The following is a 25,149-nucleotide window of genomic DNA, read 5'->3' on the forward strand; positions in this document are numbered from 1 at the left end:
TTTGAAATGGTTGAATGTCAACAAATTCTTTTTGGTATAATGACTCTGTGTATTCCTTCCATCTTCTTTTGATGCTTCCTGCATCGTTAATATTTTCCCCATAGAATCCTTCACTATTCCAATTCAAGGCTTGAATTTTTTCTTCAGTTCTTTCAGCTTGAGAAACTCCAAACTTGTTCTTCCCTTTTGGTTTTCTATCCCCAGCTCTTTGCATACGTCATTATAATACTTCACTTTGTCTTCTCAAGCCGCCCTTTGAAATCTGCTGTTCGGTTATTTTACTTCATCAATTGTTCCTTTTGCTTTAGCTGCTGGACGTTCGAGAGCAAGTTTCAGAGTCTCCTCCGACATCCATCTTGGTCTTTTTTTTCTTTCCAGTCTGTCCAATGACCTCTTGCTTTCTTCATGTATGATGTCCTTGATGTCATTCCACAACTCCTCTGGACTTCGGTCACTAGTGTTCAATGCGTCAAATCTATTCTTGAGATGGTCTCTAAATTCAGGTGGAATATATGCAAGGTCATATTTTGGCTGCCATGGACTTGCTCTGATTTTCTTCAGTTTCAGCTTGAACTTTCATATGAGCAATTGATGGTCTATTTTGCCATCGGCCCTGGCCTTTTTCTGACTGATGATACTGAGATTTTCATCATTTCTTTCCACGGATGTAGTCAATTTGATTCCTATATATTCCATCTGGCGAGGTACAGTCGCCATTTATGTTGGTGAAAAAAGATATTTGCAATGAAGAAGTCGTTGGTCTTGCAAAATTCTATCATTTTATCTCCAGCATTGTTTCTATCACCAAGGCCATATTTTCTAACAACTGATCCTTCTTTGTTTCCGACTTTTGCGTTCCAATCACCAGTAATTATCAGTGCATTCTGATTGCATATTTGATCAATTTCAGACTGCTGAAGCTGATAAAAATCTTCAATTTCTTCATCTTTGGCCTTAGTGGATGGTGCATAAATTTGAATAATAGCCGTATTATTAATGTTCTTCCTTGTAGGATGGCACACAGAGCCAGGTGTTCAAGAGAAAGGAGGGGGAGGTGGTGGTACGCAAGGAAGAAACCAAAAGACACGGAAAGAAGCAATATCAGCTCAGGGACCTGGCCAATGTGGGCAGGATGAATCCAAGCAGCCAGGGGCAGAAGCAGTTGCCCCCAGCAAAGAGACTGAAGCTGGCAGGAAGCAAAGGAGGCCAAAGTGGTGAAGGGAAGAAGGGTGGGGTTTAGGAAAGCATTTATCGCTAGTTACTGGGTACTCTGTTTCCTGCTGGGAACTTCGTGAGGCTGCTTTCCCAAACTCCCTGTCCACTGATCTGTGATGTGGGTGGGGTGAATACAAGTGGCACAGACCCTGCACTTCCTGGCCAGCTGAGCCACCACAGCCAGACAGGAAGCTTGGCGGTAGAGCAGCGGAGAGAGTATCGGGGGTGGGAATATGTGTATCACTGGTTACCAGGTGCTCTGTCTCCTGCTGGGAGCTCCATGAAGCTGCTTTACCATGCTCCCTGTCTGCTGATCCCTGACAGGAGTCCAAGATGACGAATCTGTGCTGCCTTAGCTAATAAGGGACCTGTGCATGTATCTCTCCTCACTTTGTGTTCTCTGTCAGTTTCTTATTCCATTTGGTGTTTGGCTGACACTTCAGGTTCCAAGAATGATGTTTGTCTCTGTTTTACTTAGTTTTTCGGGTCTTTGCTGTGGAGGGACAGCATTGTGCTTCTGTCTATGGTGACATGTTGGCCAGAAGTCCCCCTTAAGTTGTTTTTGATGTCTTCATATGCAGTAACAAGGGCAAAAAGTGAAACAACAGCCTCATTTCCTGATTATGTTGAGCGTGGGGTCACTGTATCTCTCTCCCTTGGGCTTTATCATGATTCAGAAAGCAGATATCATATTCTACTAGTGTAATCATGGCAGCTGGGAATCAGGATATGTAGGGCTACCCCCCGGAAGACAAGTTTCATTACCCAGTGTTTGAAAATGCACCAAAAATAAACCAGTTTCCAGAGGTCATCAAGGGCTGCCAGTTTCCTCAAAGACACTCCCGCTTCCCCACTGAAGGCAGCCATTTGGGGAGCTGGGTACTGGGTGGGTGCACCACCCAGACTCCTAATGTTTTTTTTGCTCTCAAGATGATACCAATTTATAGTGGTCCCATGTGTGTCAGAGTAGAGCTGCTCTTCATAGGGTTTTCAATGGCTGATTTTTTGGAAGTAGATCATCAGCTTTTTCTTCCAAGATGTCTCTGGGTGCACTCAAACCACCAACATTTGCTTGGTAGGCAAACACATTAACTGTTTGCATCACCCAGGGACTCCAGATCTGATAAAACAGTTTCCCTTGAGGACAGGCTGTTGTGAAGAAGAGCAGAGCAATATGGGCATGTTTCAGAATGGTTACTTTTTCCCTCCCCTTGAAGTAAGTCCTGGTGGCATAGTGGTGAAACACTTAGCTGTTAACCAAAAGGTGGGTAGTTCAAAACCACCAGCCACTCTGTGGTAGAAAGATGTGGCAGACTGCTTCTATAAAGATTTCAGCCTCGGAAACCCTATGAGGCAGTTTTACTCTGCCCAATATGGTCACCGTGAGCCTGAATCGACTTGATGGCAACTGGTTTGGTTTGGTTTTTGATGTAAGCACAGAGGATTTTTCTTTGATCATCACAGTGAGAAACCGATGGGGCTTCTGAAGGTCATATTCAAGAGTGTGGGGGCTCCCCCTAAAGCTGGGCCTCGATGATGCTTTTATCACACAAGTTAGTCCACACTCAGCCCCCAGCAATTAAGTATTCCTACCCAATGCTTGATCAGCAGTTTCTTCTTCTGTTAAATTGTGATTTTCTGTATCTACTTTTATCTCCAGTTTTCAAAACAGTGTTTTCCCTGTGACGTCAATTGTGATTCATCTGAGAAGATGTCGCTTTTCAATCTTTTGCTTTTTTTCTTGTTGTGAAAATAGGAGTGATGTCTTCAAAACTCTTTATATTTCAGATGGAAACTAGAACTCTGCTTTGATAATTGAACTGTAGATTTCCTATGGAGACAATGGTTATATCTGAAAACAATGAGTTCTTTTCTTCTTTTACATTTTTCTCTCTTCAATTTTTGGTTTGTTTTCTTGTTTTTTAGCCAGAATCCTCTGGTAAAATGAAGACAGAAGCATTGGTAGTAGATATCCTTGTCTTAAGCATGGTTTAAAATAGAATGCTTCCAATGTTTTCCCACTAAAACTTACGATTACAGAAGTATTTCCTTAACTCTTTCATTTCTAATTTTTGTTTCTTAAGACATTTTAAAATCATAAATGAATGTTCAATTTTATCAAATGATTTTCTTCTCCTATTGGAAATGTTAAGATTTTCTTCATTAATCCACTAATATAATGAATGACATTAACTTTTCACTATTAGGATATTTTTGTATTCCTGCGATAAATGCAACTTTGTTATAATTATCTTTTTACACACTATGGTACACAATTTGTTAATATTTGTTAGTATTTGTGTATTTATTTTAATGACTGATATTAGCTATAACTTTTCTTTCTTGTACCATATTTGATACTCTATATTCCTTGGTAAGTCACCTAAGTGACAGGGGATTGGGTTATCTACTATGATAATTCAAGAATGTGCCAACTCTGGGAAGTTTTCTAGGTCCAGTGGCCTGGAACATGTTGAGCTATTCCCTCCAACATAGAAGAAAAATTCTTGGACTGTTCATTCCCTTACTATGAAGAGTAATACGCTTTCCTGAATTTTGGAGCCAACATGTAACACTTCTCAGTGTGTGTGCAGGCATGAGGCACCCAGCTTTACCTGGATTCATAAGACACCCATGTTCTTCAGCTGGTTCAGCTTCCTCAGGAAAAGAAGTATTGCTACTTAAAACTCATGAATCAGAATATCTAGTGATGCTTTGAGTCTTTAGGGAATATCAGATGTTCTATGGAAACTGATGCAAACTCTGATTGGAAAATCACAGTACTGGCTTCTAAGGTTCCGAGAAAAGCAAATTTTCTGCAAGTTTATCTTTTGATCAAAAGCTCCTAACTTGGGCCTTGATAGAATCTGTATTCTTTACTATGAATACAAATGACTGTATTATGGTGAACAGATGGTATATAATCCTTCAGTCAGACATTTGGGTTTGACAGAATTCCATTTTTAAGGGAAAATTGTATATATGATAACTGAGCAATGACTTATATTTCCAGTGCACTTGCTCCTGCTGCATTGCCGCTTTTACTTCAGCCCACACTTGTGATCACATGGTACATTCCCTATTCAGAATTTCTGAGGAAAAAATTAAAATTGAGCCCACTTTATATATGCTGCTGCATGGAATATGGGTATCAGTTGGAAAGGGACTGCTGTAGCACACTACTCCAAATTAAGCATGTTTCCTGAAGGACACAGAGTAAGGAAAATATCCTTAATGGGCATAGTTTCCAACTGTATATCTTGTTCAATTGGCCTGGAATTATGACAGAGATATTTCCTATAATTATTTATGAGCAGTGGTTAATGAACTTGTGAAGCAATAAGACTGGAGGATTATTGACAAGATGGGCTCTTTATGGATGGATCTAACTGGTGAGAAAAATGGAAAATGAGTTTTGCACAAGAATACTTAGAAAATTATATCAGGTATGAAGAAGGTTCTCAATAATCTGGTGAAGGCAATAACCTGTTTTCTTCTAGCCTCTTTCCCAGCCACTTCACTTTTCACTCAATTAATTCATCAATTGAATGAAATACCAGCCAGCTATCAGGTGTCAGGCTAATCACATTGGAACTTTTCCATGAGGAAGGAAGAGCCACTTGTCCAGACACTGCTCCAAATATACAGATATTGCCTTCTCTGCTCAAATTGCTTCTCTTAATTCTGCCTAATATGGACTAAATGAATGTTTTAATCATCGGCATGCTATATTATACTATTGCATGTAGCAAGGTACTCATTTTACAAGAACAGGAAGGCAATGCACTCATACCCATGAAATTTGATAGAATGTTCACGTAACTAATCATAGAGAACCAGATGAGCTAATGGAGTATTGGAATCAGTTACTGAAGAATTACTTCTTGGACCAAAGTGTCAGTATCAACATTTTGAAAAGCTGGGTCACTGTCATCCACGTATGATCTGAGCTTTGCAATAGGAACCAACATACTAGGTTATTTCTCCCATAACCAGACTACAGGTCTAAGTACAAAGGGTAAAACTGGGAATATCACAATAAAATCTACAAAGCTCCTCGCATCATTTTTTGTTGTTGCTGTTGTTCTTTGTTTTGTTATGTTTTTTCCCATATGACTTTGGACTCTGATAAGTTAGCATTCTTACTATTCAAAAGAGGAATATTTTTACAAGGGGACACACAATTTCTAAAATAAGCTCCAAATCAAGACTCTCTTTTGGACATTTGTAGAATTCTTCATTTCACTCAACCAACAGGTAAAATGGATACTTTGTATTCTTTTGGGTGATAGATACTGATTTGCAAAAGATAGTGTTAATAAGGAGGCAAAGAGGAGTATAGCAGTAACCCAGGGCATTTTCCAGAATGCCTCCTAATACTGCCATGTCTGATAGTAAATCTTAATCAACAACTACAGCACTTCATCAGAGGCAAGAACACAAAGCTCAGATCCTTCATCAAAGAAGGTTTGAGCCACCCTATGAGGTAAACTTCAAGATATTACATTAGTGCTGAGTTCAAATGAATAGAAAATTTATTTTGAAGTACAATATTTCAAAACTATTCCTTTTGCCTACCAAAATTGTGCTCTAATACATTGAAAATGCTTCTTTTTCAGTGGAGAAATCAAAATTGAAAGACCCCTTTGATACTCCCAAAGGATCCACACAACAAGGGATCCACACAACTCTTTGCATCTACTTTGATTCCTACTAGACTCTATTGTTATTATTTTTTAACCTAGAGCCTCTGTGGTCCTCACAGACTATGGCCACGGAGCCTAGAACTAGGTATCTTAATAACTGACTTAAACTTCTTTTTTTCCCAGAGGGACTATCTCCCAGAAGATGAGGGAAACCTCAAAGCTGCAATTATTTGACACAGTTGCACTGCTATGCCCAATCAAAGCCGTTATGGATAACTGCAGCAGGTATTCTGGCAGACTATCAGGGATTACAGATGACTCAGTGCCTCTACTTTCTTACATATCCATGGCAATCTTTGCTCCTTCTTTGAAAGCATATAAGCATCCACAAATGGAGGAGAGAGAATATCCTGCAGATTGATTCCTCAGGTTCACTTTCCATGATTACAGAATATAATTTCTGGAATTACTTCAGTCTGACAGAGCATCACTTGGAAAATTCACTTTGTCTCTCCTCTAATAAGGCCTATAGCATTTTTAATGGAACAAACTAGTAGGAAAGGACAACAGTTTAAACAGAGCAATGAGGAAAATAAATCCTAGTCCCACATGGGAGGAATCTAAAACTGGGATAATGAACATGTACTTGGGAATTTTTTGCAGGGCTTCATTTTATCTCAAAGGGTTGATTTTCAGTACCTTGGAGTTGTGACATAGTCATTAATTAACTTTATGTTTTCGTTTCCAGAGTTGCAACGATAGGAAGAGGAAAATATTGGAATTCTTCTTCACTTTTAACAGGATCTGACAAATTACCAGACGATACAAGATAAAAGTAACTTTTTAAAACAGGTGATTTTTTGACAAATAATAAGTCACAAATGGACTACTTGTTTGCTGGCTGCTGTCAGAAGGATTATCTTTTCAGTGTATAAACGTTTTTGGTTTGTTAATTATAATTTGACTGGTTTGTTAGGAGTAAATCTTAAAAATTAAAATAATCTTTATCTTTCCTTCTAGGTAAGATTATTAATTAAAATATTCTATTTAAAAAACAATATTTCATGACCATAGGCTTTGTTTTCACTGATTAACTACTCACAACTCTTCAGTCACTAAGTATTATCTAATTTAAATTTTTGTTCATACATAATAAAATTACTTGCATATGTAATTTTTAATGGGGCTGGTAAGTATTTTATTTTTGACATTAATATATCCTTGAATAACATTAACACAAAATGCCATTTTTCTCTGTCATCTCCCTTAGGGGAAAAATTGTATTTCTTTCAGTTTTCTTTTTTCTTTCTAAATTTTTAGCAGTTTCTTTGATTCATTCCCTCAGCTTCAAATGGTTAATCCAAAAAAGCCTTAATATTGTTAATATATAAACCTAATTAGCGCCAATTATTTTGATGTGAATTGTGAGATGGAGCAAAGAAAGCTATAATAAAAACTAAAAATAATAATTATTTTTTGAGTACTTACTCTTCCAAAACTGATGCTAAGTGATTTACATACATTATCCCATTTTATATCCTCAAGAAACTTTTGAGGGTTATATTATTTTTATCCCCACCTTATTTATGTGGATGATATAGCATAAGTAACTCATCCATGAACCCACTCAAAAAGTGAGAGAAGCAAAGCTGAAGCTTAGGTCCATTTGCACTGAACCCTGCACTAACCACAGCACTATTACAAAGCCTTCAAGTTTTTTTCTGAATATTAAAGCTCAGTTATCTTTCCACTTTTACCTATATAATAAATACATATAGATTAATTACCATTCGTCAGGCACAGAACATTATGCTGACAATATACAGAAATCAAGTTGTATTTTGATCTTAAGGAAATTATTGTCCAGGGAGGTAGAAAGTTATATTGAAATACTCTGCCAATGGCTATGATCTTGGAAGCATGATGTATGCAGAGATGTGCTGATACAGAGTACAGAATTAAGTAGTTTATTCTGAAGATGTGAAACTTTGACAGACCTCTAAAGTACAAGTAGAAGTAAGCCAGGTAAGGGAACAGGAAGAGCTCCTTATCGAAAATGAAACAGTATAGTGATTAAGAGCATGGATTCTGGAGGTTTCCTGGCTTCATATTCTGTATCTGACACTATCAGTTGACTTTCAACAATCTTCTTCACATCTTTGTGCTTCAGTTTTCTCATCTATACACTAAAAAAACTAAAAAATGAGACTATTATAGGACCTATCTCATATTATTGTTGTATAGATTCAATAAGTTATTGTGAAAAGCACTTAGAAAAGGGTCTGGCATATAATAAATACTGCATAAATATTTGGTATTATAATTATTGCTTAGAAAGAATTATGAATATAAAGGCCTGAGGGGAGAGAAAAGGTGGACTATATAGTTAATATAATGAGTTCAAAATCTAATTTAGATGTGTTGTGAATGAACTGATGATGTCTATCAAAGTTACATTGAGCGTAAATAAGAACGCACTCAACAATTTCCTCATTGTTAAGGTACTCCCTCTAGCCAGACTATGCATAGGCTTATTCTCAAAGAACTATGAGCCTTGGGCTCAGGAAATGCAGAAAATTTTTCTTTATGAGAGGTCTTTGGGGGCCTAACTAGAAAAGAAATCCTGAAAAGGGCAGGAAAATTATTTTTGTGTTTGGATATGCACAACTATTCTCTTAGAGGGTATATAACTTCCATCAAAATCAAGAGTATCTATGACCCACAAAAAGTTAATTTTATCTCCTAAGTAGTTTTTAAATTCAGTCACATACTTTATATCCATTTGTACTCAAATAACCTTACCTAACCCACTGAAACCCCCAATATCTCCAAACTGAGACTACATAAATTGTTTGTTGTTGTTGTCAGGTGCCTTCGAGTCGGTTCTGAACCATAGCAACCCTACATACAATAGAAGGGAAACGCTGCCCGGTCACGCACCATGTTCACAATCCTTGCAAATTTAAGCTTATTGTTGCAGCCACTGTGTCGATCCATCTTGTTGTGGGTCTTCCTCTCTTTTGCTGACACTCTACATTAGCAAGCATGATGTCCTTCTCCAGGGAATGGTCCGTCCTGACTACATGTCCAAAGTAAGTGAGATGAAGTCTCGCCATCCTCGTTTCTAAAGAGCATTCTGGCTGTACTTCTTCCAAGACGGATTTCTTCATTCTTCTGGCAGTCCATATCATATTTAATATCCCTCACTAACACTGCAATTTAAATGATTTATCCTTCTTCGGTCTTCTTTGTTCACTGTTCAACTTTCACATGCATATGAGGGGATTAAAAATGCCATGGCTTGGGTCAGGGGCATCTTAGTCCTCAAAGTGATATCTTTGCTTTTTAACACTTTAAAGAGGTCTTTTGCAGCAGATTTGCACAACGCAGTACATTGTTTGAAAATTGTTTACAAAATGTCAATTATTTATGCTAACTTCCAACCACTACTTCATGATATTGAAGTTATTCTGTAAATCATGAGTGGGAAATGTAGAGAAAAATTGTACTGGTAAATGCAGGAATGCATTGGGGTGAAAAGGCATAGCATTGTACTAGACATATAGACAAAAGATCTAATTCAACTAATTGATGGAAGTAGGAAATGAAACTAACCTTTGAATTCATCATCAGTTGAAACTGGCTTCAATTTATGTCACAGTATCTCTATAAGGCTAAAATTAATAACGATTACAAAAAAGATTTAAATCCTAACACTGTAGGGGATTACGTGTAACACTAGGATCAACGCCAAGAGTTCATTCGTTTATCTCTCAGCAGGTCTCTGCCATGGGTGACAGGGAAGCAATCATTCAGAAGTGACTGACTTCATTCTTGTTGGCTTCAGGGTCAGCCCAGAGCTGCATATTCTCCTCTTCCTCCTATTTCTGCTTGTATATGCCATGATCTTTCTAGGCAACATTGGGATGATGGCTATTATCATGACTGATCCCGGGCTGAACACACCAATGTATTTCTTCCTAGGCAACCTCTCCTTCATTGATCTCTTCTATTCATCTGTGATTGCACCCAAGGCTATGATCAACTTCTGGTCTGAGAGCAAGTCCATCTCCTTTGCAGGGTGTGTGACTCAGTTCTTTCTCTTTGCCCTCTTCTTTGTGACTAAGGCATTTCTCCTGGCAGCCATGGCTTATGACCGCTTCATTGCCATCTGCAATCCACTCCTCTACTCTGTTCAGATGTCAACAAGACTCTGAATTCAGTTGGTGGCTGGTTCCTATTTCTGTGGCTGCATCAGTTCAGTTCTTCAGACCAGCATGACATTCACCTTATCCTTTTGCGTTTCTCGGGTCATTGACCACTTCTACTGTGATACTTGCCCACTTCAGAGGATTTCATGTTCTGACCTCTTTATCTACAAAGTGGCGTCTTTTTCTTTAACTGGCATCATCATCTTGCCTAGCATCATAGTCATTGTTGTTTCTTACATGTATATTGTGTCTACAGTTCTCAAGATATGCTCCATCGAAGGACGTAAGAAAGCCTTCTCCACTTGTAGCTCCCACCTGGGAGTCGTGAGTGTGTTGTATGGTGCTGTCTTTTCTATGTATCTGACTCCTGACAGATTTCCTGAACTGAGTAAAGTGGCCTCCGTATGTTACACCCTAGTCACCCCCATGTTGAATCCTTTGATTTATTCTCTGAGAAACAAAGATGTCAAAGAAGTTCTAAAAAAAATGATAGAGAAGAAAAATACCATTCTTTGACTATTATTTCTCTTCCAGCAATTATTTTGTTGATGTTTATTTAGTGTACCTCATGATCCTTAATGAAAACTATTTTCCATACTGAAGATCCTGGACATTGTAAATGTCCTGAGGATTAGAGGAGAATTCTAATGAATATTGCTCCCACTAATCTCAGATAGAATTTTATTTCAGAAAATTCATATCTATGGATTTTCATGGCATGCTGATGAAGAATTCACTTAATATTTTACCTGGTGTTAGCTTTTGGAATTGTTCCTCTCCCCTAGACACAATACCGGATAATTGACAATGATGCCCAACTTATATTTTTTAATAAAATATATTTTTCCCAATTTTATAATCAGCTTCTTTAGCATGTTAAATGGTTGTTGAATTTTCACCTTCATTCAAGTATTTTATATATGGTACATAAAAAAAAGAGAGGAAGTAATAAGATGAAATAAATAAGTAATCTTTATTATATAAATTAACTTGGAAAATTGTATTTTGAATGTGTATTATGTGGCAGGCATGTGGAATTCTCTGAAGCACTGTTTATTGCTAGATTCTGATAAACAGGAGATAGAAATTAGCAAATGTTTTTGAGCCAAAATTCCCTCCATTTGTATCTTCATAATTTTGTCCTGTGTTAGTTCTTGCTAAAGAATGTTTCAAGAAGGTATAGGAGGCAGAGAGTCATAAAAATAGGATTTGATCCAAAATTTATTTATCTCTGTCTCTGACTGTATTTACTCATTTGATTAATTTTGTTGACTACCTATATAGTATGTTCTGATCTCATGGTAAGATGAGGGATAAATAGCCTCACCCCTCAGGGAACTTACAATGTAGTTAAATCCTTGAACAAACAAAATCCAGAGCAGTGAATGTCAAAGATACAAAGATCAGTAAAAAAAAAAAAAAAACCAAATCCATTGCCGTCGAGTCAATTTAGATTCATATCGACCCTATAGGACAGAGTAGAACTTCCCCATAGAGTTTCCAAGGAGCACCTGGTGAATTCAAATTATTGACCTTCTGGTTAGCAGCTGTAGCACTTAACCACTACACCACTAAGGTTTCCAGAGATCACTAGGTGGCTGGTAATCAGGGAAGCTCTTCTTGGGCTATGTGGAAGATGCATAATTTGGGCAAGACCAGAGCCAGGAAACTGCTGTAGCAGTGCTTGTTAGTGATATGGACTTGAAGTATACCTAGGGTATTGAAGGACACATTTTTTTTTTAATGCAGATAAAATACACAGGTCATATTAACTGATTAGTTTGAGAAGAGTGTAAAACAATGAGACATGTCTTCGCAATTTTGAACTTGAAGTGAGTGAGTGGTGATTAAAAGTATAGAAGTAGGAGGAAATCTTGAGGGAAATGAGTTAATTAAATAAATGCTTAATTACAAATACTCTAGCATCGGAGGTCCTGTTTTTGAAATTATTATTTCCCAACTGTATCAATCTGGGAAATTTTCTCAATATCTCTGTCAGTTTTTTAACTACAAAATGGAAAAATAGTAGCATCTCAGTTTTGTAAGAATTGTTTAATATTATCCATGTGTAGTGCTTAGAATAGGACCCAGAATAGGTCTCAGAGTTTACTCTTGGCTACTAACCTAATGATTGGTAGTTTGAATTCACCCAGCAGTGCTGTGGAAGAAAAGTCTGGCAATCTCCTTCCATAAAATTACAGCCACGGAAAGCCCTGTGGATTGCAGTTGTACTCTGAAGCACATAGCGTTGCCACAAGTCAGAATCTACTCTATGGCAACAGATTCTTTTTTTCAGTTATAGTGCTTAGAACAGCATGTGGCATGGTGTAAGCACTGAAAACATGCTTATTGCTGGAGTTATCACCAGCATCATGATCATAATCATGTTGTTGTTAGTTGTTAGGTGCATTTGAGTCAGCTCCAACTCATAGCAACCATATGTACAAAAGAACAAAACACTGCCTGGTCCTGCGCCATGCTCACAATTCTTGTTATGCTTGCACCCGCTGTTGCAGCCACTGTATCAGTCCATATCATTGAGGGTCTTCTTCTTTTTCACTGACCCTCTACTTTACCAAGCAGATTTTAATCATATTCATTTTTATTTTTTGTCATATTTTGTGGTGTGGTCTTGGGATATAATGATAAGTAAGTCAGACACACTTTATGGCCTCTCATGGAGATTATAATAAGGGGGAAGACCAAAATAAATAAATAAATGCAAACATAATTGCCAGGCAATGCATAGCATGCCATGTAAGGGGAATAGCAAATGCATCTGCTCTTTCTTTCAGGTCAGGGAAAGCGGCCACTTATGACATTATGTTTTAACCAAATTTGAAGGATATGCATTTTACCTTGATAAAGAGGTGAAGGGGCAGAATATTTTAGGAAGAATGAATAGTATTAAAATCAAGATGGAGAAGAATGAGCATAAAAGGAAGTTTAAGAATATAAACAAACATAATATTTATAATATAAATAAATAGATAAGCAAAATATATATATATACTGAGATTCTTGTACATATCATTTATAAGAAAGGGCTTTCAGGAGAAGACAAGTGAGAGAAGCAGATTAAACAGGCAATAAAATAGCGTTAGTTATCAAGCACACACAAATTAAAACTACATTGGGATACCAGTAGACTATTATAGAATGGCTAAAATTTAAAAGACAAGCATAAAATGTAAACGCAAGTATGAGGAGCAACTGAAGTCTTGTATACTGCTGCTGAGAATGTAAAATTGTACAACGTCCTAGGAAAATTATTTGACAGTTTCTTTTTTAAAAATGTAAATTATGACACTGCTTACTTTATCCAGAAAGTCTTCATAAAAATAACATGTTAAATAAACTAAACAGGGTACTTAGTGATGTGGTTGATTTAGATCCTGGAACAAGCTCCTTATCTTATTACAAATCAGTAACAAACAGTTCTGCCTTATCCCCCTTTAACAGTTGAGTAGTATTTTATTACTTCTTGTTCCTTTTTTTTAAACAACTTTAAGATATAATTCACATTAAATGTATGGATTTTAGTTTATTCACAGAGTTGTGCAACCATCACTATGATCTAATTTTAGAAATTTTCATCACCTCAAAAACAATCTCCATGTGAGTTGGCAGTCACTCTCCATTTTCCCCACAGGCACCCCCAACCCTAGACAAATTCTAGTCTGCTTTTCCTTTTACAGAAATTTCACGTAAATGAAATAATGCAATATATGGCCTTTTGTGACTAGCTTTTTCACTTAGCTTAATGTCTTCACGAGTTATCCATATTGTAGCATGTACCAGTATTCATTCCTTTTTATTCCTGAATAATATTCCATTGCATGGATATACCATATTTTATGTATCAGTTCATCAACTGATGAACGTTGGTTTATTTTCACTTTTTGGCTATTATAGTATTGTGGTTTTGATTTGCATTTCCCTAATATTGCTGGTGATGAAGTGGTTAAGAGCTATGGCTGCTAACCAAAAGATTGGCAGTTGGAATCCACCAGCCTCTTCTTGGAAGCCCTGTGGTTCAGGTCTACTCTGTCCTATAAGGTTGCTATGAATCAGAATTGACTAGACAGCAACAGGCTGGTTGGTTTGTTTGTGTGTTTGAATAGCTAGTGAGTTTAGGCATCTTTTCATTTGTTTAATGACCATTTATCTTTTTTTTTTTTTTTGAGAAATATCAATTCAAATTTTTTCTACTTTTTTTACATGAGTTGTCTTTTCATAATTAAATTGGTGGGGTTTTTTAGCATATTATAGATACAATCACTTATCAGATATATGATTTGTAAATATTTTCTCCCATTCTATGGGTTGTCCTTTCACTTCCTTGATGGTGTCCTTCGAAGCATAGATGTTTAATTTTAATGAGATCCAATTTATCTAGTTTCCCTTTTGACCCTTACACTTTAGGTGTCATATATAAGAAGACTTTTCCTAACCCAAGGTCATAAAGATTTTTACCCCTATATTTTAAGAGTTTTATCTCTTATATATATCTGCGATCCATTTTGAGTTAATTTTTATGTATGGTATGAGGAAGGGCCCAATTTCATTCTTTTGCATGTGGATATCCAATTGTTTCAATACCATTTGTTGAAAAGACTATTCTTTCCCCCCAAATAATCTTGACATCTTTGTCTAAAATAAGTTGCCCATCATTGTATGGGTTTAATCCTGAACTTTCAATTCTATACCATTGATCTATATGCCTATTCTAATACCACTACCATGCTATCTTGATCACTGTTGCTTTGTGGTAAGTTTTGAAATTAGGAAGAATGATTCCTCCTACTTTATTCTTTTTTAGGATTGTTTTGGCTATTCTGGAGCCCTGTTGGCACAGTGGTTAAGAGCACAGCTGCTAACCAAAAGGTCAGCAGTTCAAATCTACCAGGTGCTCCTTGGAAACCCTATGGGGCAGTTCTACTCTGTCCTATAGGGTCACTATGAGTCAGAATCGATACCATGGCAGATGATTTGGTGGGTTTGTTGGCTACACTAAAAAAAAAAAAAAAAACACTAGGACCCCTTGAAATTCCATTTGAATTTTAGAAACAACATGTCAATTTCTACAAAGAAGTCAGCTGAGATTCTGGTAAGAATCACACTGAATCCGTAGATCAGTTTGGGGAGTATGCCAGATTAACAATGTTAACTCCTAAGGTGCTCAACTGCTAACCAAAAGGTCAGCAGTTAGAAACCACCAGCAGCTCCACGCGAAAAAGATGTGGCAGTCAGCTTCCATAGAGATTTACAGCCTTGGAAACCCTATGGGTTCACTGTGAGTTGGAACAGACTCAAGGGCAGTGGGTTTGGTTCTTTTTGTTTTCATTTATACAGTAACACGAACTCCTCCTCCCTTTTTTAAAATAGCTTCTTATATTTCTTTCAACAATGTTTTATAGTTTTCAGAGTATAAGTTTTTTACTTCTTTTGTTAATTTTTCTTAATCATTTTATTCTTTTGATGCTATTGCAAATGGAATTATTTACTTGATTTAATTTTCAGATATTCATTTCAAGTGTATAAAATGCAATTGATTTTTGTATATTGATTTTATATTTGGCAACCTTACTGAATTCATTAGTTCTAAACTTTTTTAATGAATTCCTTAGAATTTTCTACATACAAGATGTTACTTCTATATACTTCTGTAATCAAGAGTTTTACATCTTCTTTTTTAAGCTATAGATACAATATTATATAAATAAGCAAAAAGTGGCCTCTGTGTATTAGCCCCACTTAGTTACTTCTTCAGAGCTAACCAGAGCCTGTTAATCCACAAAGCCCACCAACGACAAAGTCAAATGTTTACACATTCAATTGCTTTAAAAATAGCACATTTTCAGCCAGAATTCAGTGGGGCTTTACACACCCCACAAACAGCATGCAGTATCTGCTAGACTTAAAAAGACTTAGATAAGAAAAAAAACCTGTGGTTATAAGGACCCCAGGCTAATGGCTGCCCTTTGAAACCTGACCCAGAGACTCCGCACCTTGCAACAGAGGCAGATCACCTCGGCACAGAGACCAAGCATTTCCCTTTTTTCTTTTCTCTTCACTGGGGCCTCCTTTGCCTCCTCCTCTTCTGGTAGCTCTCAAGGACTTGTTCTAGTTTTCTTCACTTTCAACTTGAACTTGCATATGAGCAACTGATGGTCTGATCCACAGTCGGCCCCTGGCCTTATTCTTCTTATTATTTTTTAAATATTTTTATTGTGCTTTAAGTGAACATTTACAAATCAAGTCAGTCTCTCATACAAAACCTTATATACACCTTACTATGTACTCCTGGAAACCCTGGTGGCATAGTGGTTAAGTGCTACGGCTGCTAACCAAAGGGTCAGCAGTTCGAATCCACGAGGTGCTCCTTGGAAACTCTAGGGGGCAGTTCTACTCTGTCCTATAGGGTCGCTATAAGCCACAATCGGCTCTACAGCACTGGGTTTGGTTTTTTTGGTTTTTGGTTTACTATGAGTTAAAATCAACTCAACGGCAACAGGTTTTGGAGGTTTTTTTTGTTGTTGTTAGGTCTAGTTGGTTTATTAAAAAAAAAACCCGCTGCCACTATAAACACTATAAACCACTATAAACACTGGTTTATAGTGTTGTTCAAATCTTCTATCTTCTTGTTGATCTGCTGCCTTGTGGTTGTAGCCATTGCTAAAATTGGGATTTGGCAGCCTTGTATGTATTTAGCACACCCGTGTTATAAGATCAAGTTGTTAGGTGGGATGGGTAGACTCTGATCATCTCAGTTTGCCTCTCTTGGCATGGAACGTCCACTCTATGAGTGAGCTGGGGTAAGAGTGATTGGAGCCCCAGTATTCTTAACCAGTCATTCCTGAAGCAGAGCTTCCACTTAATAAATGAGGGCTGGGTTGAGTAAGAGATCCCCGTACTCTTTTGTGGAAGGCTCACTTCATTCTACGACTCAGAGTGTTGTGTGAAGTCATCTGCATTTTACTTCCTGTAGGCAGGTTAGGAGATATGCCTCTTTCTAATCTAAAGTCTTTTTTCTCCATCTCAAGTGAGAGACAACATACCGCCTTAGCACAATGACCACTTACCTGAAAATCTTCAAAAATGTTGTGTCATGACCAATGCCTTGTTTGTTACCTAAACAAACGAACAAAAAAAAAAAACATTGCTGTCGAGTCCAACTCTTAGGACAGAGTAGAACTGCCCCATAGAGTGCCTGGTGGATTCTAACTGCCAACCTTTTGGTTAGCAGCTGTAGCACTTAACCACTATGCCACTATGCCACCAGGGTTTCCATTTGCTACCTAGTAAGTCCTATAATCTCTCTAGTATTCTGTATTAAAATACGAGTGATGGAATAGAAATTTGTTAATGTAAAAGAGAGGATTATTTAAAAAAAAAAAAAACAGGAGTTGAGAGATAGATATAGTATTTGATAAGATCGCTATTTTCCATCTAATTGGGGCTCTGTTCTTTTTTTCTCATTTTTCAATCTATTCTAAAACAGTGTTTTTATGCAAATAACACATACCTTCTACTTTTGTTTACCAATCACTCTCTCCCCCACAAGGTATTTTTATAAGCACATTATGCTAATTTTTTTTACTGCAACACGTAAAAAAATTGGCATAGCAACTCTTACTATAAAACCTCACTTGGGGAGGAAGCAGTTGGCAAACATACATAGAAAAAAAAAGGTGCACATTATTTGTGTGAACATATAGTAGTCCTCAGCAGAAAAAGGGTAAAGGCTGAAACAATATAGTAATTTTTAAAAATTTACCTATTGAAATGAAATCATAAATAAGTCCAGAGAGCTGATGATGCTCCATGGTAGAGAATCAAAAGAAATGGGCCAAGGAAATTATTGTCAGCAACTTCCAGATTTTGTGGACATGATATAGTATCAAGGGGTAAGGAAAGAACAAATCTAATATTAGATAAATATATGAATTTAACACATTTATATGAAATTTATATCATTTAACCCTTCACATATTTCTTAAGAGGAAGATACTATTATGCATCCCATTTTATATGAGGAAATTAACATGGAGGTACATTATGTAACTCTCCCAGTGAACAAAAACAGAATTTAAAAAGTCTGACTACTAAGCTTGTTCTCTTAACTCTTAAGATAACTATTAACTTTTACTTCTCTTATATTTCTCTCTCAATTTATGGGGTAACATTTCCCCTGTCATTGATGCTCAAATATTAGAAGTCACTACTTAACTTTATTCTTACTTCATCAGCTGATCAATTAATATATTCAGTTAGTTTATTTGCTATTTTTTGATATATTCCCTCTCTTCACTAGCTCTAACACAACTTCCACTGTTCAAGCCATTCTCACCTCTTTCTTGGACTGCCACCACATTTTCTAGGTCTCTCATCTATTAATATCTATTTTCTACAGAGCGACCACTGTAACTTTCATAAATGCCAATCTGACCTAATTACTACTTTAAAAAGAAAAAAAATCCCCATTATTTTCCAAATTTCATCAGAATAAGGGCTATTGTTCATTTCTTGACATGTAGGTATCCATTATTTCCATCGTTTTCTTTTTAAACTTCATTACTCACTCCCTGCCTTGTGCATTAAAAATAAGTTATTCAACTTCGTGCAGTGCATCACATAATCCTTTACTTCTCTTTGCATGGAAAACCTATCTATTTAACCTGACTCAATTTTATCCATTTAAAGAAAAATGTGCTCAGGAAGTTTTCCTTGACAATTATGGCCACTTGTGTTTAGAGGCTCCCTTTGTATCTCTATGTATGTCTTTTTGCTGTGTTTATCCTATGACATTTTAGTGCACTATTTTACAAGTTGCCCTTCTTATGGACTGTGAGTTTCATAAGTATGGAAATCATTTATACCTAGTGCCTACACACTTATAGGGAGCCCTGGTTGCTCAGTGGTTAAGAGCTTGGCTACTTACCAAAAGGTAGGCAGTTCTAATCCACCAGCCCCTCCTTGAAAGCCCTATGGGGCGCTTCTACTCTGTCCCATAGGGTCACTGTGAGTCAGAATCAATTTGATGGCAATGAGTTTTTTTATACACCTATATACCTACTTATTATAGAGTCAAGAAGTAATCAGAATTCAATAAATATTAATTTGAAGGATAAATACACAGGCATATATAAAAAAAGATTATCTTGACTTTTGGTTTATTTTCAGTACGGTTTTCTAATGTGTAGGTAGCATTTTCAAGAATAATTTATTAATCTAATAAATATATATATGGGGGACAAAGACAAACGAAGCCAGAGAAACCATGAAATATATAGTGTCAGTCATTCAGCCTCTGGAAATAAGGGGAACTTGAAAAATCACGTTTATGACTGTGCAGTGAAAAGTATCGGGTTTCTCACTGCACACTGAAAAAAAGCATTTCTTAAGTAAATCTAAGATTTTGTTTCCTCTGCTTATTACATCAACTTTTGTTACCTCTGTCTATTACATTTCAAACGCATCACACATTACTGACCCAAGAAAATTAATATATCCCAAACATCACCAGGAAGACAGGTGCAAACTTGGAAATATATTTTCTTTAAAAAAAAAAATACATGGCAATTATTAACTTTACCTAAAATTATGAAGTACGAAGAAAGTCACTTCAAAATCAATAACCACACAAAATATACCCAAATGTATTCTTCAGCAGTGAGCACACAGAATCCAAATAATAAGCCCTCTAACCTAAATATTTCCAACATCAATGGGAGCATTCTCTGCCTCAGTGCTTCACTAAATTATTGTCAATGTCTAAGACTTTCATCTGTAGCACTGTTAAAAAAAATAATTAAATAAAACTTTTTTTCTTCAGGATCTTTCTCAGAGCTTCTTTGACATCTTTGTTTCTCAAAGAATAAATCAAAGGATTCAACATGGGGGTGACTAGGGTGTAACATAAGGAGGCCACTTTACTCAGTTCAGGAAATCTGTCAGGAGTCAGATACATAAAAAAGACAGCACCATACAGCACACTTACGACTCCCAGGTGGGAGCTACAAGTGGAGAAGGCTTTCTTACGTCCCTCAGTGGAGCGTATCTTGAGAACTGTAGACACAATATACATGTAAGAAATAATAATGACTATGATGGTAGGCAAAATGATGCTACTGGATAAAGAAAAAAACACCATTTTATAGAAATAGAGATCTGAACATGAAATCCTCTGAAGTGGGCGACTATCACAGTAGAAATGGTCAATGGCTCGAGAAGCACAAAAGGGTAAGGTGAATGTTATGCTGGTCAGAAGAACTGAACTGATGCAGCCACAGAAATAGGAACCAGCCACTAACTGAGTGCAGAGAAGTGTTGACATCTGGACAGAGTAGAGGAGTGGATTGCAGATGGCAATGAAGCGGTCATAAGCCATGGCTGCCAGAAGAAATCCCTCAGTCACAATGAAGAGGGCAAAGAGAAAAAGCTGAGTCACACAGCCTGCAAAGGAGATAGATTTGCTCTCAGACCAGAAGTTGATCATAGCCTTGGGCGCAATCACAGAGGAATAGAAGAGATCAGTGAAGGAGAGGTTGCCTAGGAAGAAATACATTGGTGTGTTCAGCTGGGGATCAGTCATGATAATGGTCATCATCCCAAGGTTCCCTAGAAGTATCACGGCATACACAAGCAGAAATAGGAGGAAGAGGAGAATATGCAGCTCTGGGCTGACTCTGAAGCCAACAAGAATGAAGTCAGTCACTTCTGAATGATTTCTTGTTTCCCTGTCACCCATAGCAGAGGCCTACTGAGAGGCACAAGGCAAAAAAAAAAAAAAAAAAGAACTTTTGGTTTTGATTCTAGTGTCACATAATATCCCTTACAGCATTAGGATTTAAAGCTACTTTGTGAACATTATTAATTTTAGCCTTATAGAGATACTGTGACTTAAATGGAAGCCAATGTCAGCTGAAGATAAATTCAAAGGTTAGTTTCATTTCCTAATTTCAGCAATTGCTGGAGTTAGGCCTTTTATCTCTGAGTCTTCATTCAATGTCTTTCCACCCCGATGCATTTCACATTTACAAGCACCACTTCTCTACATATTTCATACTCATGATTTACAGAATAACTTCAACATCTTGAAGTAGAGGTTGGAAGTTAGCACAAATAATTGATATTTGGCAAACAATTTAGGTAGTCTCAGTTTGAAGCTATTAAAGGGCTTCAGTAGTCTAAGGAGGAATAATTGAGTACCAATGAATATAAAGTATGTGACTGAATTTAAAAACTACTTGCTGTTGTTGTGTGCTGTCGAGTCGATTCCAACTTATGGCGACCCTATAGGAAGAGTGGAACTGCCCCCATGGTTTCCTAGGCTGTAATCTTTATGGGAGCAAAGTGCCAGGCCTTTTCTCCCGTGGAGCTGCTAGTGGGTTTGAACCTCCAATCTTTCAGTAAGCAGTCAAGTGCTTAATCATTCCGCCACCAGGGCTCCTTCAGAGAATCTTGGCATCCCAGAAACAGAAATATATTATAAAAGACCTCAACAAAGTTGTGCATCAATACACCAAATATTAGGTAAATGCCAACAATACATACAATTAAACAAAATAGCACAAGATATTACAGAAAAAATTCATATATGTGCAAGTCCAAAAAATTTTAATGGGGCGATGAAACAATGCAGTACAAATAAGTTAAGTATTTTTGAGATCTCTAATGCAATCTTTGGCCTCTCAGGATTACATCACTATACTAAAAACTTTCTCCATGTGGACTTTGATGCAAAGTTTTTAAGTCTCCTTATAAACAACAATTTATGATATATATGATGCAGAATATAATCTTCAAATACTCTTGAATGTCACAACCTTGCAAAAATAACCCATGCATAGTTGAAAAAAAAAGAAAACACTTTGTGAAGAAAGCCAACAAAGGGTTGTTATGATAGAATCTTGATGGGACAAGTAGCAAGAAAGTTGTAAATTAGACACTAGTTTCCATACAAGGATTGCAATTATAAAAGAAAAGAAGAGACAGCTTTAATGCTTTGAAAACATTCTGCCTTGGTTTTAAGCTTATCCAGATTCCTTCAAACATTTGGAGTGGTTTAAGCAATGGCACATGTGAGGTTAGACATTGAAATACTATAATCTGTTATGACTACAAAACAGAAGATACAATCCACCAGACCAAAAACCTAAAGCAAATGGAGTTAGGTTTTATTCTTATCCAAGACTTTATTGCCTTTTCCCCATGGTGCTTAACAACCCATACTTGGTGGCTGTATCAAAGAGCAACAGTCTAAAAGTAATCGGTGCTTAATATAAAAAAGTAACACCTAAATCAAAAAAGGCACTTTTCAGACTAATAATCAGCAGCAAAGATCAGTTTCCCAAGCTGACTTGGATTCCTGTTTTATTCTCAAATAGTATGTTTTTGGATTAAGATAGTATAAAGAAAAATGGTAGCTTGAAGTATTTATAGAGGATAAATATAACTGTGATTTAATAAATCACTTAGCCTCTCTATCTCTTATGTAAGAATAATTATTCTTGAAATTACTTACCCTGATAAATATTAACCCACAAAGATCCATGCCAATGTGTATTCATCAAAGCAGATTTGCTACCTAAACCAAAACAGAAAAAATAAATAAATAAACTTAACCAAGAATCTATACTTCAGGTTTTTACAATGCTGAATACACGGACAAAACTGGCAATTGTATTTTATATTTAATTTTTGTCTACAATTGATATCACCTGCATTTAAACATTGTAATTTGTAATATTTAGCTGAAGCATTGCCTAGATCACCTACAAAAATGGTAACCCTTGTGTGAATTTCTCTGGAACCTGGCTTTCCTTGAAACCTGTAGGATGCTGCCTTAACCAACTTTCTCCTTTCAACTGATGTTGGATTTTTTCAGGAAAAACACATTTTTTAATAATCCTACAATCAAATTAAAACACACACACATATGAAGACAAGCACACACACATATGATTCAACTCTTTACAGGGATTATTATAAGGCATGGTGATATTTTTAACTGAGATTTTTTTAGTTGACTTCATTTCAGTGTAGTGCTTTCACTAAATGCATGCTCACTGCCAACACTTCATATTATTCGAAAGAGAGAGCATGAGCTGACAAACATCATATTTTCATCGCATGAGAGCAAAGCAGGGGCGACCTTCCATACAAAGAACACCAAACAAAATGTCTTGATTTTAACCAAATGGATGCAATCTTACCATGTTTCTCCTTCTGTGCTCCTTTAATTCAACAAAGAGAACCCTGGTGATTTTTCCTATTCGTTTCCTCTTCATCATATACACATTCTCTCACATCTTTGACATGCCATCAAAAACACAACCCGAAGCTATCACTTAGACTGAGTGTCAACGGCATATAAGACAATTGGAACACAGTTTCCAAGTTAATTGCCATACTAAGTGTTTTCTCTATCTAAATTTTACTTAGGCACACAGACGAGAGAAAAAACAAAATTCTATACTCCCCTACTTCTATAAAGTATTATTACCTGGAGATTGAGAGATATATAAGTGTTTATAGAAATGCTGCAAATATTCATGTGTGTCTAGAAGTTTCAGATTTAACATTGCCTTTAAAAAATGTGAATAAATTATTGGGAGGAATCACTGTAGGAAATTATTAATGCCGTGTAATAGAACACTTAATTTTTTAAATAAACCTGAGCTTTAAATGCCTAAGTGTAGAAGACCAAGCAGCCAAAATTAATTGATGTAAGAATCAGTAAAATAAGTGGTAGTGGATTTGGAGTAAAAAAATTTTTCTTCCAAGGACTTTTCTCATGGCATCTTTAACATTCTTATTTCTTAGAGAGTAGATTAAAGGATTTAACATGAGTGTGAACAAAATGTAACATACGGAAGCTGCTTTACAAAGTTCAGGTTTCTTTGGGAGTGTAGGACAACTCTCAGCGAGGTGAATTGACGCAGTGCCTCAACGATGGGCTCAAACATAGTGACTATTTTGAGAATAACAGCAATAACAACAAGATACACAAACGAGGCAGTCCCATAGAGCAAACTCACAAGCCCTAGCTGGGAGCTGCAAGTAGAGAAGGCTTTCTTCTTCCCTTCACTGGAGTGGATCTTTAAGACTATGAATACAATATGCATGTAATATACTACAATAGCAACTATTGTGGGCATAGTAATGATTACAGCCAAACTAAGTGACAACATCTTATTGACAAGGATATTGGAAAAGTGTATCTTCTCAACTGGATTAGAATCATACTAGAAGGGATCAATGACTCAAGAGGAACAGGAAGACATGGAGAATGTTACACGTATGTGAAGAATAAAACTGACCCAGCCACAGAGATAGGAACCAGCCACCAACTGAATACAGAGGCTTCTTGACAGCCATGAAGCAGTCATAGGCCATGGCTGCCAGGACAGAAAGCATAAAAGAAGAGCTGAGCCACACAATCTGCAAAATATATGGTCTTTTTCTGTGAAAGGATATTGACCATGGCTTTGGGTATAAAACAGTAGAGTAGGAGAGGTCAATAGCAGAGAGGTTGCCAAGGAAGAAGTACAGTGGTGTGTTCAGGTGGGGATCAGCCATAATGATGCCAATCATGCTAAGGCTCCCTGGAAGGACCATGCCATAAACAATCAGGAACTGTACGAAGAGGAGACTGTGGAGCTCTGGATGAAACCTCATGCCTACAACAATGAGGTCAGTCATTTCCTTGTGGTTGTCTCCTCCCATGTCACCCATGGCAAATTTCTGCTTAAAAATATAAGAGAAAGTCAAAAAATAAACTTTCCACTCTTTCCCTAGTCTCGCAAATAACACTTCACAGTATAGAAGACTTTAGAGTTGATATAATACTTTCATAAACATCCTATTTGTTCCTCATATGAGCAAAATAAAGATGAGAGCTACTTTGACTTATGCAAGGAAACACAATTAGTTAAAGATGGAATTTGGACTCAGGGTGAGTCAAATTCAAATTTTGTGTTTAAGTGCAGTGCTTTTTTCAATAAAACATAGTTTGATATATTTTTAGATCTCTTTCCCTTGTCATTTGAGATGGTTTATGACTGCCATTT

The 25,149-nt window shown here is 36.7% G+C and overlaps 1 protein-coding gene and 2 pseudogenes across 1 annotated transcript; 1 reads left to right on the plus strand and 2 right to left on the minus strand.

Moving 5' to 3' along the window:
• Positions 1-6,129: 6,129 nt before the first annotated feature.
• Positions 6,130-10,771, plus strand: LOC100667367 (olfactory receptor 9K2-like; annotated as a pseudogene).
• A 9,115-nt stretch (positions 10,772-19,886) lies between these two features.
• Positions 19,887-20,849, minus strand: LOC100667084 (olfactory receptor 9K2-like). Its single transcript, XM_010597375.3, has one exon. The coding sequence runs from the start codon at positions 20,823-20,825 to the stop codon at positions 19,887-19,889; it is 939 nt and encodes a 312-aa protein (XP_010595677.2). The 5' UTR covers positions 20,826-20,849.
• A 2,777-nt stretch (positions 20,850-23,626) lies between these two features.
• On the minus strand, positions 23,627-24,827 carry LOC100666800 (olfactory receptor 9K2-like; annotated as a pseudogene).
• Positions 24,828-25,149: the final 322 nt, after the last annotated feature.

Source organism: Loxodonta africana, chromosome 4, assembly GCF_030014295.1.
Source record: "Loxodonta africana isolate mLoxAfr1 chromosome 4, mLoxAfr1.hap2, whole genome shotgun sequence".
NCBI lineage: Eukaryota > Metazoa > Chordata > Mammalia > Proboscidea > Elephantidae > Loxodonta > Loxodonta africana.